Here is a 15306-nt window from a genome sequence, read left to right as displayed (position 1 = left end):
TCGCTGTGTAAATACGATGAGTGTGGCTGCGCGCCAATAAAACTTTATTTACAAAGACTGTTGGTGGGTCCTGGGGGCTGTGGCTTGCTGACCACAGGTCTAGCTTTTTTTCTAGGGCAGTGGTTCTCACCAGAATCACCTGATCATGGGGCCCACCCCCAGCATATCAGACTCAGGAGGGCCGGGATGGGATGGAAGACGCTGCATTTTCTAACGAGCTCCCGAGGAACAATTTGAGAACCACTGGCCAGGGAGGAGGTGTAGCGGAAAAACCACGGGCTCTGGAGTCCAAGCCCTGGGTCTGAACCTCGGTTTGTCCTCCCCCTAAGCAGGTCACTGCTCCTCCGCCAGCCTCAGCTTCCCCATCTGTAAAATAGGGATGAGCACACACCCCTCAGGGTGCTGAAAGAAGTGCCTGAGGTTCAGGGAGGCCTGCGGGGTGACGGCGGGCACACAGCTGGGCCACACTCTCTCCCATCCTTCCTTCCAGACGGGCTGGGGGTGGACCGGTGGGCATCAGGGGCCCCCGCTCCGTCGGGGGTTGAGGGGCAGGACGGGAAGCCCTAGTGTCCCCACCGCCTGATGCTGGTAGCAAGCTCTGTCCCCACCCAGCCACTGAGCACTGCGGTCCCAGCAAGGAAAGGACTTGGTGGAGGAGATCCACCCCGACTCAGGAACAGGCCTGAGAGGCGGCAGGATGGGCCAGGCCCTGGGGAGCGGAGCTGTGCCCTACAGCCTAGGACTCACAGGGCACCGACGGAGGTGGGCAGAGGCACGGCTGCAAAGCAGCCCCCGGGGAGCGGTGAGTGGCTAGTTTAGAAGGCAGGGCCGGGCCAGGGGCCTTTGAGGAGGCCCCGATCCTGGGCTCCAAGGGCGCTGGGCCGTCCAGGGCATGGCTCTGAACGACTTCCACCTCTGTGGTCTCTCCCTGCCTGGGCAGGCTGCAGGAGGTGGTGGGGAGGGGGCACCGTGCGCCTGGTGGGAAGGCTCTATGACTTGGGGGGTGCCACGTGCCCAGGCTCCCCGGCTCTGAGACCTTTGATGAGCCCACAGGACCTTGCTGGCCATCTAGCAGCGGGGACGTACAGATGTAGGCTGTCCACCTTGGAGCCTCCCATCCCCCCTCCCCTTCTCAAGGTCTAGACAGGAGCAGGAGGGAAGGGCAGGGGCTGAAGGCGGCCAAGTCTGGCCCAATGCTGACCCCTACTGGTGGCCACAATTCCATTCCAGCTTCCCAGGGGGCGCTAGTGGCAAGGAACCCGCCTGCCAACGCAGGAGACATAGGAGACCTGGGTTTGATCCTGGGTCGGGAAGACCCTCTGGAGGAGGGCACGGCAGCCCAACTCCAGTGCTCTTGCCTGGAGAATCCCACGGACAGAGGAGCCCGGCGGGCTACAGCCCACGGGGTCGCAAAGAGTCGGACACGACTGAGCACACGCACAAAGTCACAACCTGACTGAGGCTGGGCTGGGGAAGGGAGGGGAGAGGCAGCGCTGGGGGAATCGGGTGCTACGGGCAGCCCCCACCTCCTAGGGAGGACGCAGGCTGGGGGTGGCGTGTGCTTTCAGCACAGGCCTGGGATCTGCGCTGACCACCCCCCGCCCCGTGCGAGGGCCTCCCCCGCCCCACTTGGATTCCTGGCTCTCTGACCATGGCCACAGTCTCCACCCTCCACTGTCCTCTCTGTTCACGAGCACTGCACTCCCAGGCGGCCCCCTGAAGCCCCAAACCGGGCACCGAGCCCAGGACATGCCTGGCGAAGCGGGTGGTGAGGATCCCTCCCCGTGTCTCTGGCCAGACCTCTGGGAACCCCCCCGCCACTGGCCTGACCCCCTCTGGAACTCCCTCTCCCCCTTGGCTCTGAGCCGTGGAGCCTGAAGTCACAGAGGACCTGTGGCCGCACGAGGTGAGGGGGCATCCTGCGAGGGGCTGCCCGGTGGGGCGGGAGGGGGATGGCTGCCCCAGGACAGAGGGGCGGGGCCAGGGTGTCTGAGACCCTCCTGGGGCAGCACTGGGAAGGCGGCCAGTGGGGCTGGGGGTCAGGAGGGCACTGCTGGCCGGGGAGGAGGGCTGATCAGGGACCCACGCCTGCGGGAACTGCCAGGCAGTGGGGCTGAAGGAATGGTTCTTGGGGTGGGAGCGGGCAGTCCTTCCAGGAGGAGATGGGGCACAGCTGCTCAGTGAAGTCCAGGGGCCAACAATGGCCCCAGGGCTGAAGGCACTGGGCAGCGACACTGGCTGCTGGGGGGAGCGATGAGCTGGGGGACAGAGAGGCCAGGGGTGGCCACAGCCACACAGCTGGGGGGCCTGGTTGTGAGGCTGGGCCCAGCAGAGCGTCCCCGGGACGGTGACTGCTAAGGCGGCCTCATGGGCCCGGGCTGGGCTGGCCGGGTGGATAGCGGGGCTGCTGAGGGCCCCCGGTGCCCCTGCCCCCGGCCAGTCATCCGTCCGTAACCACTGATGAAAAGGGACCCGCGTGAAGTGGCCCCAGAGAAGGTCAGGGCTGGAGACAGGCCTGTTCAAGGGCTTGTAGGCAGGTGATCCTGAGGATCTGACACTGGCAAGAGACCTAGATGGAGGGCCCCCTGCCTCCACACGCCCCGGACACGACCAGCCTGCCAACCACCCGGGAACGCCTGGGCGACTGGGGGCCCACGTGGCCCACTGCGCACAGCCCAGCCAGAGGTGTCCGAGGCCCGCGTCTCCCCCGGGACAGGCCAGGAGCTGTGTCACCCTGCCGGCCCGGCTGCGCCCACCCCAGGGGCACAAGGGCGTTTGAGGGCAGCGCCCAGCCTTACCTCCCTGCGAAAGGGCTGAGGGCCTGGAAAGAAGCCACGTTTCTTGCCAGCCTCCCATCCAGCTCGGAGCGTCCATTGTCCGTGAAACCTTTCGAGAGAGAAGCACCAGGACTTCACTTCCTACAGGCCGGCAGGGTGGGGAGGGGCTGCCGCTTTGCAGGGAGTGAGATGGTCCCCCCACATCCCCACGGCAGGAGGCACAGGAGTCCTGCGTTCTCGCCCCTCTGCAGAGCCGGGGCGGGGAGGGGGCAGGACATCAACCTCAGGACTGGGGCCCACCCCTCCCCCTCCAGAGGCAAGGGGGCAACAGCAGGCACAGAGGGACAATTGCTGGGGAGGGGAAGAGACCCGGGGCAAGGAGAAAGTGGGGGTCCCCTGGCTGCCGGCAGGGCCTGGGGGTAGCCCTACCTATGGGCTCACTGATGTGGCGGGTCCTGGGGCTCGCACTCTGCAGCCGCTCCCAGCCAGGGCTCCAGCGCACGGTTTCCGTGTCCAGGAAGCCAGGGGTGCAGAGAAGCGGCCTGGCCTGCAGCTCTGCCCAGTCCCCAGGCACCCCTTGGCCCACATTGGGCACCAGGGCTCCGGGGCAGGCCGGCGTGCTGGAGCTGGAGGGCAGCAGCCCTGGGCCAGGCCCCACCAGCGCGTCCATTGCCTCGGAGCGGCGCAGCTTGTCCGTCAGGACATCAATCCGCTGCTTCAGGATGTTGGCCATGGTCTCCAGGGCCTGCAGCCGGGCCTGCTTGTACCGGAAGTGCAGGGGGCCCGGCATGCCCAGGTGCTCCGACTCCTCAGGGTCCAGGTAAATGCAGAGACCCGGGCTCCGGCAGTGCGTACTCAGGTCCTGGAACTTCAGGGGCCCCAGGGAGGAGCTGGCTGGCATCAGCAAGGGTGCGCCCTCCCAGCCATCCTGGGGGCCTCCCACCTCCAGAGTCTTGGTGGGGTTCAAGGCTCTGTTCAAACACAGGCAGAAGCTGCAGGGAGAGAAGGGACAGGGGTCAGCCTGGGAGGGGGGTGATCATTTCCATGTGCGTGGGAGACACGCGTGTGCAGGGATGCATGTGGAAGCAGCTTCCGGGCCAGGCTCAATGTCTATTCACTTCATCCGTTTGTGACCGTGGTGATCACGACGGACCGCGCACACCTATTAGAAGGAAGGAGCCTGGCTGGCAATGATTTCTTGGATATGACCCCAGAAGCACTGGTAACAAGACAACAGATAGGCAACTCAGGCTACTTCAGAATTAAAAACATGTATGTGTCAAAAGACCCAATCAACAGAATGAAAACACAGCTTTCTCGACTTCCTACTTTTGCATTCCAATCTCTGATGAAAAGGACATCGTTTTATAGTGTTAGTTCTAGAAGGTCTTGTAGGTCTTCATAGAACCAGTCAACTTCGGCTTCTTTGATGTCAGCGGTTGGGGCATAGACTTGGATGACTGTGACATCGAATGGTTTGCCTTGGAAACGAACCAAGGTCTTTCTGTTGTTGCTGAGGTTGCCTCCAAGTACTGCATTTCAGACTCTCTTGTTGACTATGAGGGCTACTCCATTTCTCCTAGGAGATTCTTGCCCACAGTGGTAGATGTAATGGTCATCTGAATTAAATTCTCCCATTCCTGTCCATTTTAGTTCACTGATGCCTAAGATTTTGATATTCGCTCTTGCCATCTCCTGCTTGACCACGTCCAATTTACCTTGATCTGTGGACCTAACGTTCCAGATTCCTATGCAATATTGTTCTTTACAGCATCTGACTTTTTACCTTCACCAACCAGACACATCCACAGCAGAGCGTTGTTTCTGCTTTGGCCCAGCCACTTCATTCTTTCTGGAGCTGTTAGTAATTGCCCTCTGCCTTTTCCCAGTAGCACATTGGATACCTTCTGACCCAAGGGAGCTCGTCTTCTGGTGTCCTATCTTTTTGCCTTTTCATTCTGTCCATGGTGTTCTCGAGGCAAGAACACTGGAGTGGCTTGCCATTCCCTTCTCCAGTGAATCACGTTTTGTCAGAACTCTTCAGTATGACCTGTCCATCCAGGTGGCTCTGCACAGCATGGCTCATAGCTTCACTGAGTTTTGCAAGCCTCTTCACCGTGACAAGGCTGTGGTCCATGAAGGGGATGTTATGTGTATTTTAAGTGAAATGTTTGTAAATGAAAAAAAAGGACACAGCAAAGCAAGATGAAGGACCTAGAGCCGCCCCGCCCATGGAGATGGACATCCCCCAGCGTCGTGTCCAGCTGAAGGAGCCGCGCAGCGAGGACCCCTGCAGCCTGTCCGGTGGGGGCTGCCCGAGGGGCAGCAGGCGACACGCACGCTCAGTGTGCATGTTCACTTTGCACCTGTGTCCTCGTCTGGGTGTGACCAGACACCAACCCTGAGAAGTTAAAAAGAGATGCAGGCCCCGGGCTGCCCTGTGGACCCTGAATCTGGGGATGTGGCTCAGGGACGTGCACTTTTAAAACAAATGAAGCGAAAAGGAGCCAGAGAGAGAAACTTCCAGGAGCCAGGGGTCAGGGGAGGGTGTCCAATCCACTGAGGTGAGCGGCTGCAAAGAGGGGTGGGTGCTGAGCTCCAAGGGGTTCAGCCCAAAGCCCCCTCCCAGAACGCTGGCTGCCAAAGGCACACCCAGGACGCAGGTTCAGAGTGAGCCCAGGGCAGGCAGCTCCTGGTGGGGCGGTGCCTTGCGGGGAACCCTGTCCTCAGCCCCTCTGGGTCCGCTCCTCCCCCCCGGCCACAAGTGGATGACACTCCCGGAACCCGGCTGTGAGCTCCTCGTCACATTGCCCTCCCCTTGTCACCAGGCAGGTGGCCAGTAAGTGGCTGGCTCTGGCCGGAAGCCCCCAGGGCACTGCCCACAGCCCTTCGCCGTGGGGACGAGCACTGGGAAGGGCAGCCTCCGGGGAGCCTGGACGCTCAGTCCCCCAGAAAGGCGGCGGGAGGGCTCCCACCCTGCACTTCAATGCTGCCAGGGGAGGCACCGCCTGCACAGCTGCCGCCAAGAAAGGAAAGCACATTGCAGCGAAAGCCAAGAGAAAGTATCAGCGAGGGGGCAGCACAGGAAGGTGTGGCGGGGACGGGAGACACGGTTTCTCCTGCGCTGCTCGGGGGGATGCACAATGGTGTGGTCACAGCCAATACAGCCCAGCAGTGCCTCCGTGAGTGAGACACAGAGGTACCACGTGACCGGACAACTCTCCTCCTGGGTGCATGCACAAGAGAGCTGAAAACAGGTGCTTAGATGTTTCAATCAGAGCGGCCGAAAGGGGGAAACAGCCCACAAGTCCATGAGCTGACTACGGGTGTGCAAAATGTGGGGGATGCCCCAGTGGAATATTACTCAGCCATAAAAAGGAAGGAAGTCCTGACGCAGGCTGCAACACAGATGAACCTGGAAAACACGCTCAGAGGAGGGAGTCAGGCACAGAGGCCCTGTGCTGTCTCAACTGATGTGAGACACCAGAAGAGGTGAATCCAGCCAGCCAGAATGGCCATCATGAAAAAATCCACCGACAACAAATGCTGGAGAGGGTGTGGAGAGAAGGGAACCCTCCTCCGCTGTTGGTGGGAATGTAAATCGGTACAACCGCTACAGAGTCCAGTATGGAGGTTCCTCAAAAACCTAAAAGCAGAGCTACCATATGACCCTATGTCCTGGGCATAGCGTAGTCCTGGGCAACCCTAGTCCTGGACATTTATCTGGAAAAAAAAACGTGATCCAAAAGGATACATGCAACCCAGTGTTCATTGCAGCTAAGACACGGAAGCAACCTAGGTGTCCATCGACAGAGGAATGGATAAAGAAGATGTGGTAGGTATATGCGATGGAATGTTACTCGGCCATGAAACAGTAAGATAATGCCGCCTGCAGCAACACGGGTAGATCTAGAGATTGTCACACTGAGTGAAGTCAGTCAGACAGAGAAGGAGAGATATCGTGTGACATCCCTCACATGAGGAATCTAAAAAGAAATGACACAAAGGAACTTACTTACAAAACAGAAAGAGACGCACAGACTCAGAAAATGAACTTACAGTTGCCCGGAGGAAAGATGAGGGGAAGGGATAGTTAGGGAGCTCGGGATGGACATGTACATGCTGCTGTATTTAAAATGGATAACCAACAAGGACCTCCTGTACAGTACATGGGGGAAAAAAAGAAAGAACAGGTGAATCCATAAGGATGAACAGCAGATTGGGGCTCAGGGGAGGAATGGAGGGGCCTCGGGGCTCAGGGGAGGAGTGGGAGGGGTGACTGAGAATGGGAACTGGGTTTCCTTTTGGGTGATGAAATGTTTTGGGACTAGACGGAGGTGGTGGTTGGTTTCACAATATTGTGAATGTGCTAAGGGCCCCTGAATAGCTCAGCTTATAAACGTTAACTTTACATTACAGCAATCTCACCTCAGTGGAAACCAGCACAGCCCTGATCACAGGCTCTGTGCAGCTCTGGACAGAGCAAGCCAACCCCTGCCCAGGAGAGCCCCCCAGGAAGCCCAGCCCTGGCCCCTCACACCCACCTGCCCGGGGCCTCCTGGTCCCCCAGTACCATACCGGAAGTCACCTTGCTCCACTGCAGCACCGGCGCCCCCGGCCCAGCAGCGGCTTCCAGATCCTAAAGCAAAGAAGGATGCTGTCAGCCCCAGCCCAGCCACAAGACCCCAGACCCTGTCTCAGCCTCGGAGCTGGCCCCGGCCTCCGCGGGAATCACAGGCTGGTCCCTTCTAGGGGGAGGGCGGGCAGAGACAGAGGCAATGGGGTCCCCGCAAAGCCCCATGGAGGCCAGGGGAGCCGGGTGTCTGAGCTGCCACATACCCTGGACTGTGCCGCGTGCGGGACGAAGGTCACGATGCCAGGGGTCGTCTGGGAGACCACGGGGACGGCTCTGCCCAGCACGGCCTCCCTCTGCTTCCTGTGGGCGCCCTGCAGCCTCTGGTTTCTGAGTTCCAGCGAGCGCATGGCCGAGGCCTTTTCTTCCAGGGCCTGCCGCCGCCAGGCTGCAGTCTTCTGGCGCATGAACTCACGCAGGGACTCGGAGCCGTGGAGGGGGCCCAGGGCCCCCCGGGGCTTGGGGCAAGGCCGAGGTGGCCGCACCTCATTCTCCTTCTCAGGCGCTTTCCGAAGGGCACCCTGGCTGGGCCTCGGCCAGGCGAGCTTGGCCCCCGAGGGGGTCCGCAGGGGACCCCTGCCCTGATACAGGGGGCTGGGCCCCTGTGTGAAGGAGGTGCTCCAGGGCCGCCAGGTGGGTTGGCTCGGCCTTTCCAGAGGGCTCCACGGCCTCGGGGCGGGGTCTGCCGCGTCTTCACAAGCAGTCCAGGCCCTCTGTGGACCCCAAGCCTGCCCGGCCGAGGCACTCCAGGACCGCTGCAGGAAGGGGACCCACCTTTCGGGGGGGCTCCCGGGCCTCTGCAAGTAGGGGTCTCGTCCTTGGAAAGCCCAGGTCTTCGGTGGGCAGGAGGCCTGCCTGGCCGAGGCGCTCCAGGGCCGCTGCGGGAAGGAGTTCGGCCCTTCGGTGGGGCTCACGCATCTCTGGAAGGAGGTGTCCCGTCCTGGGGCCACCCAGGTCCTGTGTGGATAGGACTCCCACCCGGCCACAGGGCTCCAGCGCTGTGCGGCAGGGAGGCTCCCAGCCCTCTCAGAGGTGGGCAGCCTGTCCGTCGGGGCCCCAGGGCTCTTCCAGAAGGCACCCCTGACGTCTGGGGGTTTCCAGGGGCCTGGCCGCCTCCTCCCTGCCAGGCCATGCAGCTCCAGTCCTCGGGTCGTGTGGCGAGTCCGGGCCAGCTCCAGCCCAGCCTGGATTTGCTGGCGGAGGTCTCGAAGGACGGCCATAGCAGCCTGGATGTTCACGGGTGGATCGCGGGAAGCCAGGGTGGGCACGTTGTCTGAGGGCATCTGCAGGTCACTGTGGACAGAGGCTGGACTTGGCGTCTGGGGGTGGACAGGGGAGCTCTCAGTGGCTCCAACCTTCTTCCCGTGATCTGCAAAGACAGGCAGTCGCGGGGTTGCCAGGAGGCGCAGAGCCCCCCTAGAGACCCCCTGTCTTGGCTCTGCTCTCAACATCCACTCGCAGGAGCCCTCTGGGGGCAGATGCCACGTCTGGGTGACTCACAGCTGTGCCCAGGCGTCTGGCACAGAGCCACCCTCTCTGAACATGTCGAAAACTGAGTATGTGTGTCGGGGGGTGCGGGTAACAGATGTCTCCTGGGAGCCACTGTGGCTGCAGGCCTGCATTCTCTAGGTCAGCACAGCCTGGTGGTCATGCCCTGCCTTCCAGGAGCAGAAATTTGCTTCTCAGGGACAGAAACCCTCTTTTTGGTTTTTTTTAAACGCAGCGAGTCCCGGAAGCCCCCGTATGCTGGTGGGTTTGGTGGGTGTCTGACAGGTCTCCGGGGGAATGGGTGCCACACCTGCACCCCAATGCCATTGCCACCTGGGCGTCTCTACCCCGGCGCCCACCCCCAAGATGCCACACGGAGCGGAGCAGAGTCCAGGCGGAGGCACGAGGTACCTAATTCTGCGACAGGGGCCTGGTCTCTTGAGGGGATCTTGCTCTGGAGCCTGGGGAGGGCGGGCGGGGGCCCCAGCACACCCTCACCAGGGCTTGTCCTTTCCTCCAGGCATGAATACCCACCAACTCAGAATCTTAAAGAGAAAACACATATACAGCCAAGTGCCCGGGGCCCTCCGCGTGCCGGCCCAGAGGGGAAGGCTGGCAGCTCCTCACAGAGCCAGGAGACCAGGTCACACGCTCCCGGAGGGGACAGGGTGAAAACACTTGGGTCCAGGCCACTCTGGCGCTGGGCCACACCCCAGCCATTAGCCAGCATCCTGGGCAAAGTTGAGTCTCAGGATGACCTGGACGTGTGACCCGATTTCTCTGGCCCTCAGGGGTAATAAAACGTACTCCCTATGGATTTCTCTGTAAAACACAGAACACAGGCCCTCGAGCACCGCACGCGCTCTGTAAAGGCTGGTCAGAAGCAAAGACAATTGCTCTGCACACCCAGAGCTCGCAGGGCGGGGGCGGCACTGTCGGTAATCACTTGCCCTGAACCAGAGGAAACTAATTTGTTTTTAATCTGGTGAGAGCGGGGATCAGGGTGGGAATCAAGGAAGCTGTTGCCGAGAAAAGGGGAAATAGAAGGCTGAACTTCTCTTTCCTTTCCTGAGAACAAAGAAGATGAAGAGAACAGTGAGCAGGCGTGATCACTCCGCGTTCTCAGCTGTCCCTAGACTGTAGTCTGTAACCGAGGTTGCTTTTCTGCCCTCTGACTCCGCAGGAGCTCGTTCTGAACCTACTATCCTACAGTGTGAGTCGCTCAGTCGTGTCTGACTCTGTGACCCCATGGACTGTAGCCCACGGGGCTCCTCTGTCCACAGGATTCCCCAGGCAAAAATACTGGAGGGAGTTGCCATTCCCTTCTCCAGGGGATCTTCCTGACCCAGGGATGGAACCCAGGTCCCTTGCGCAGAAGGCAGATTCTTTCCTGTCTGAGCCACCAGGGAAGCCCTACTATCCTTTAACGCTGTGCTGATCATCTCCTGTTCCTGGTACTCCCCTTTACAGCACTCTTTCGCAGACCACCTCTCGGAGGTCTCTTTTTGCATTACAGGAAGGAGGTCACAGTACGACACACGAAGGACAAAGGGCCCAGCCACTGGGCTACTGACACCAGCCTGTGACGGGTCTTGAAACAGTGCAAGAGGAACAGGAAGAAGAATACAGGATCCTCACGTCTCTGTTCCGTAGCACCGACCCCTGACTGTGAGCCCTCCTCTATGCGATCCCCAGATTCCTCATGGAAGTGGGGCACAGTTCTCGAGGCGCAGACCTACTGTGTTCCCCGCCTCCTCCCACGGAGGATTAAAGCCACCCTTCCATTTCCTCCAAACAAACTGGCTCCATCTGTTTCTATTTGGCTTTTTTATTCGCCCTCCCCAGCCCAGGCTTTGTTGGGCAGAGAAAGCTAAGATCTTGGCGGCAGCAAAGCCACCCAGGGCGGCAGGATGAGGGGCCCGGACAGTGTGTGGAAACAGACAGCTGCCACATCCCAAACATAAACACTTTCTTTAATAAATGCCATCACGTCATAAACATCATTTATCAAGGTTTTACTTCGTAATCCCAAATCACCCTCACCAAATGCCATTAGCAGCCCCACCATCATCACAAACCCAACCATAAGGGCCCTGGCAGAGGCAGAGGCAGAAGCAGTGGCTGACCTTGAGCACTCACGCACACGCTCACACACACACACACACACACACACACACACACACACGGCAGGGAGCCAGCCCAGGCAGCGCCCCAGGAAAACAAAACTACCCAGACCAAGACTTGTCCTGGGGGCATTTCTGCTCGAAGAGGGCGCCTCACCGCAGAGATCACCCACCTAGCACACCCTGCTCCCTAGACTCGGCGCCCTCCCCAGCCCAGACTCAGACTTGGGACACAGGCCTGAGCACTGAGCTCCCTGAAAGGGAAGGGCGACGCAGACCACGCCCCCAGAGGCCACGCCTCCTAGAGGCCAAGCCCCAGGAAGGAGCGAGGCCGTGACCACGCCCTCTGCAAAGCCACGCCCTTGGAAGAGTCCTCCAAGACACGCCCCCCTCTGCGACCACGCCCTCCGCCCCAGGCTCCTGGGGTAGCGGAGGAGGAGAACGCTGGTGTCCTGAGTCCCAGGAAAGGGAAAGTGTTAGTCTCTCAGCCCTGTCTGACTCTCAGCGACCCCATGGACTATAACCCGCCAGGCTCCTCTGTCCCTGGGATTCTCCAGGCCAGAATACTGGAGTGAGAAGTCATTCCCTTCTCCAGGGGATCTTCCCGACCAGGGATCGGGCCCACCTGCATTGGCAGGTGGGTTCTTTACCAACATCACCACCTGGGAAGCCCCTGTCCAACCAGTGAAAAAGTGAGAGTCGCTCAGTCGTGTCTGACTCTTTGTGACCCCATGGACTAGACAGTCCATGGAATTCTCCAGGCCAGAATACTGGAGTGGGTAGCCTATCTCTTCTCCAGGGGATCTTCCTGATCCAGGGATCGAACCCAGGTCTCCTGCATTGCAGGCAGATTCTTTACCAGCTGAGCCATAAGACATGGATTTAAATCCCCGCTCCTCCATTCTCCAGCCACAGGCCTTGAGCAAGTGACCACTTCCCTGTGCCTCAATTTCCCCATCTGTATGCATCTCTCCACAAGGATGAAAAAGAGAAGCAGTCACCCCCACTGCAGAAGTTTCCCAGAAAGGTCAGGCTTCTGCTGACCAGGGCTGAGCCCGGGACTGCCCACCTGCCTGCCGCGTTTGACCTATGAGGGGGACCTGGGAGGTGGGCTCCCCAGCGAGGGTCCTGCATCCTGAATCCCAAAGCTGTTGCTCTGCACAAAAAAGGCCACACTCACTGGGTGGGGCCCTGAACAGGGACCACGCTGGGTGAGGAGGGGGCCGCAGGCCCCTCTGAGCACCCCCACCCGCAGGCCCCGACATCACTGGCTTCCCCATTAGCTGGCCAGAGGGGTCCAGGTCAATAAATGGGCCCTGGTGGGCACGTTTTTCCTTCCGCAGAGCCGTTTAATGGCAATTAATTTTTTTACGAGAGGATTTTTAATCTGTGGAAATGGATGAAGTCCCCAAGTGTCCTGTCAAAGTTCCAGGGCCAACCTAATCTATGATAAAAAATGCAAAGTGAGGTGCTATAATCTGAAATTAAATATCAGGCTTCATTTTCCCTCAGCCCGGATGGATGAATATTTTATAACTATTGTGATTTAATTTTTTGTTAACTACAGCAAATTTCTAATTCATCCAATTCCCAAGTCCTGTGGCTCTGACCTCTGAACCCAGACTCATCTCTTCTTAGCCCAGCTGTGACTTCATCACTGACAGAGACTAATGGTCAGCTCCGGCAGGGCGGCGCGGCGGTCACGGTGATGAATGCAGCCCGTGGCACGCCCTTCTGACCCAGTGTCAGGCAGAAGGCAGGTCATTTTTCAAAGGAGCCATTAAAATAAAACAAACCCCACAGTCCAGGAGCAGGGGGAACATGATGCGGAAAATTGTTATTTTTGTGCTTGCTCGGTGGCCTGTCTCCTGGCACCCCTCACTCTATCCAGTGGAGGTTTCGCCAACGTGCCCCCACATTCTCTGGGCCCACCTCCATTGAGGCAAAGAGGACAGTCACTCAGCCCGCTGGAACTGTGGGTCTGCCCAAGGGCAGAAGAGGCAGGTATCTGAAGACATGGGCAGACCTCACACTGGCACTCCCCTCCAGGACTGCAATATCGTGCCCGGGGGAAACTGAGGCACAGAGATGCTGAAAAACAGTGCCAACACCAGTGTTGCTGACTCTGAGCAAGATCGGGGTCCCCACAGAGCAGACCTCAGCCCCCCAGGGCTCTCCCCACCTGGGGGGGCTCTCAATTGGTGTCCCCAAAGTCTGTGGTGCGGTGGTCCCAGAGCCCAGGCCCTGAGGGTGGGCCTGCAGGTTTCCAGGCGCGGGTCCAAGTGTGCACAGCTGGGCTGTCTCAGGCAGGGAGCACAGGGCCAGAGCCAAGCCTGGTTGGCCCGTGTGACCCCAGGCAGGCAGGAAACTGAGCCTCGGTTTCCTCATCTACAAAATGGGAGCAAGCCTGTCTGCCTCCGAGGAGAGCTGTGAGGACTTACATGAGCCGGTGTTGCCTGCGTGCTTGGCACACACGGGCAGAGGGAGCCCAGCCCTGAGCGTGTCACCCCATCCCACCCAGGCTGTTCTGAAGGCAGGCCCAGAAGAAGGCTGCCCGCTCCGCTCCCCATAGCCCACATCCAACTCATTCACCCCACAAGCCCACGAACCGGCCAGCTGGGCAGCTGGGTCTTCGCTGGACACAACCTCATGACCCACCCTCAGGGGAGACTTCTGAGTTAGGAATTTCTCTGCGACCGAGCGGCCCAGCACCACCACGACCCCTGCACAGAACCCCCAGGCAGCTGACGCATCCTCCCCAAGGGGTTGTGGGAGGTGGGCACTGCCTGGCCTTTCCTCCCACCAGGCACCCCAGGGGGAAGCCGGCCTCCTGGGCTCACTGCCTAGTGTCTACATTCCAAACCAGGCGACAGGGAGACTCATCCCTCAGTCATGCTTCCCGCCGTTGATGGCAGCAAAATGGCCACGGCTTGTCCGGCGATGCCGAGTCACGAGAAAGCAAGCACGTCCATCAGCAGCACCTTGCCTGCCCCCACTTCACGCCCGCCTTTCCAAGGTGCAGCCAGTGCAGCACCCGCTGTCTGGGCTCTGGAAACGAGCCACACGCCCGCCTCCTGAGCCTGGACCGTAACGTTCTGTCCCCAACCCCTGCCAGGCCCTGCGGGGGCCAACCCTACCTGTGTCTTTGGCAGCTCTCCTAGGGGCAGGCGGCTTGGGTGCCTTCTCTGTTTTGCAAGAATTACTTTTCATCCTTTTGGTTTTCTCCTGTGCAGCTTCACCGAGAGGAGGAGAGGGAGGCAAGGGAGAGAAGGTTGAGTATCGACACAGCACACGATCAGCCTGCTCTCCAGCCCCTGACTATCCCAGCATGCCGCCCCCTGCCCCCCGGGGAAATCCCCTGCAGGGCTGGGCTCGCCTCACCCTCCCTCACAGCCCTGACCGTGCACCAGCCCCCAGAGCCCCTGAGCACAGCCCCTGGCATGCGAGCTGGCCCACAGCACTTGTGTTTGTTGAGTGAATAAATGACTGGATAGGCCCACAAGCAAAGCTGTGGCAGGCAGCTAGCCAGATGGGACATCGGCTCATCGGGGAGAGGTGGTTGTTCAGTCGCTCAGTCGTGTCCGACTCTTTGCGACCCCGTGGACTGCAGCACGCCAGGCCTCCCTGTCCTCCACTATCCCCTGGAGTGTGCTCAAATTCATGTCCATTGAGTCAGTGATGCTATCTAACCATCTCAGTCTCTGTTGCCTCCTTCTCCTTCCCTCAGCATCAGGGTTTTTTCCAGTGAGTCAACTCTTTGCATCAGGTGGCCAAAATATTGGAGCTTCAGCTTCAGCATCAGTCCTTCCAGTGAATATTCAAGGTTGATTTCCTTTAGGATTGATTGGTTTGATCTCCTCACAGTCCAAGAGACTCTTGAGAGTCTTTTCCAGCAACATAATCCGAAAGCATCAATTCTTCGGCACTCAGCCTTCTTTAAGCTCCAACTCTCACATCTGTACATGACTACTGGAAAAACCTTAGCTTTGACTATACGGACCTTTGTTGGAAAAGTGATGTCTCTGCTCTTTAACATGCTGTCTAGGTTTGTCATAGACAAACCTTCCAAGGAGCAAGCGTCTTTTAATTTCATGACTGCAGTCACCATCTGCAGTGATTTTAGAGCCCAGAAAAATAAAGTCAGCCACTGTTTCCACTGTTTCCCCATCTATTTGCCATGAAGTGATGGGATCGGAAGCCATGATCTTAGTTTCCTGAACGTTCAGGGAAAGCAGTGTGCACCAGACCCAGAGGGGCCTTGGCACGGCGGGGCTGCCCCACCTGG

The 15306-nt window shown here is 59.3% G+C and overlaps 1 protein-coding gene and 1 long non-coding RNA gene across 11 annotated transcripts in view; one reads left to right on the top strand and one right to left on the bottom strand.

Moving 5' to 3' along the window:
• CCDC187 (coiled-coil domain containing 187) overlaps nt 1–15306 on the bottom strand; it is a 54500-nt gene that overhangs the window by 28186 nt on the left and 11008 nt on the right. For 9 of the 10 annotated variants that reach the window (XM_086324306.1, XM_086324309.1, XM_086324308.1 and 6 more), the window contains exons 4-8: nt 14159–14254; nt 7617–8779; nt 7322–7416; nt 3207–3769; nt 2799–2886 (exon numbers count right to left, since the gene is read on the bottom strand). In XM_086324306.1, the coding sequence (XP_086180432.1) occupies nt 2799–2886; nt 3207–3769; nt 7322–7416; nt 7617–8779; nt 14159–14254 (2005 nt within the window). The remainder of the gene's footprint in view (nt 1–2798; nt 2887–3206; nt 3770–7321; nt 7417–7616; nt 8780–14158; nt 14255–15306) is intronic. The other variant, XM_086324313.1, reaches the window with a different exon arrangement.
• Nucleotides 1686–10697, top strand: LOC147362334 (uncharacterized). Its single transcript, XR_015136126.1, has 3 exons — nt 1686–1906; nt 9134–9305; nt 10415–10697. It is a non-coding gene; the product is annotated as an uncharacterized LOC147362334 (long non-coding RNA).

This window comes from Bos grunniens, chromosome 11 (genome assembly GCF_055505025.1).
Source record: "Bos grunniens cultivar Pamir isolate PY7600 chromosome 11, Bosgru_T2T1.0, whole genome shotgun sequence".
In the NCBI taxonomy this organism is placed as follows: domain Eukaryota; kingdom Metazoa; phylum Chordata; class Mammalia; order Artiodactyla; family Bovidae; genus Bos; species Bos grunniens.
Note: the sequence above shows the minus strand (reverse complement) of the source record. Positions and strands in the feature narration are given on the sequence as shown.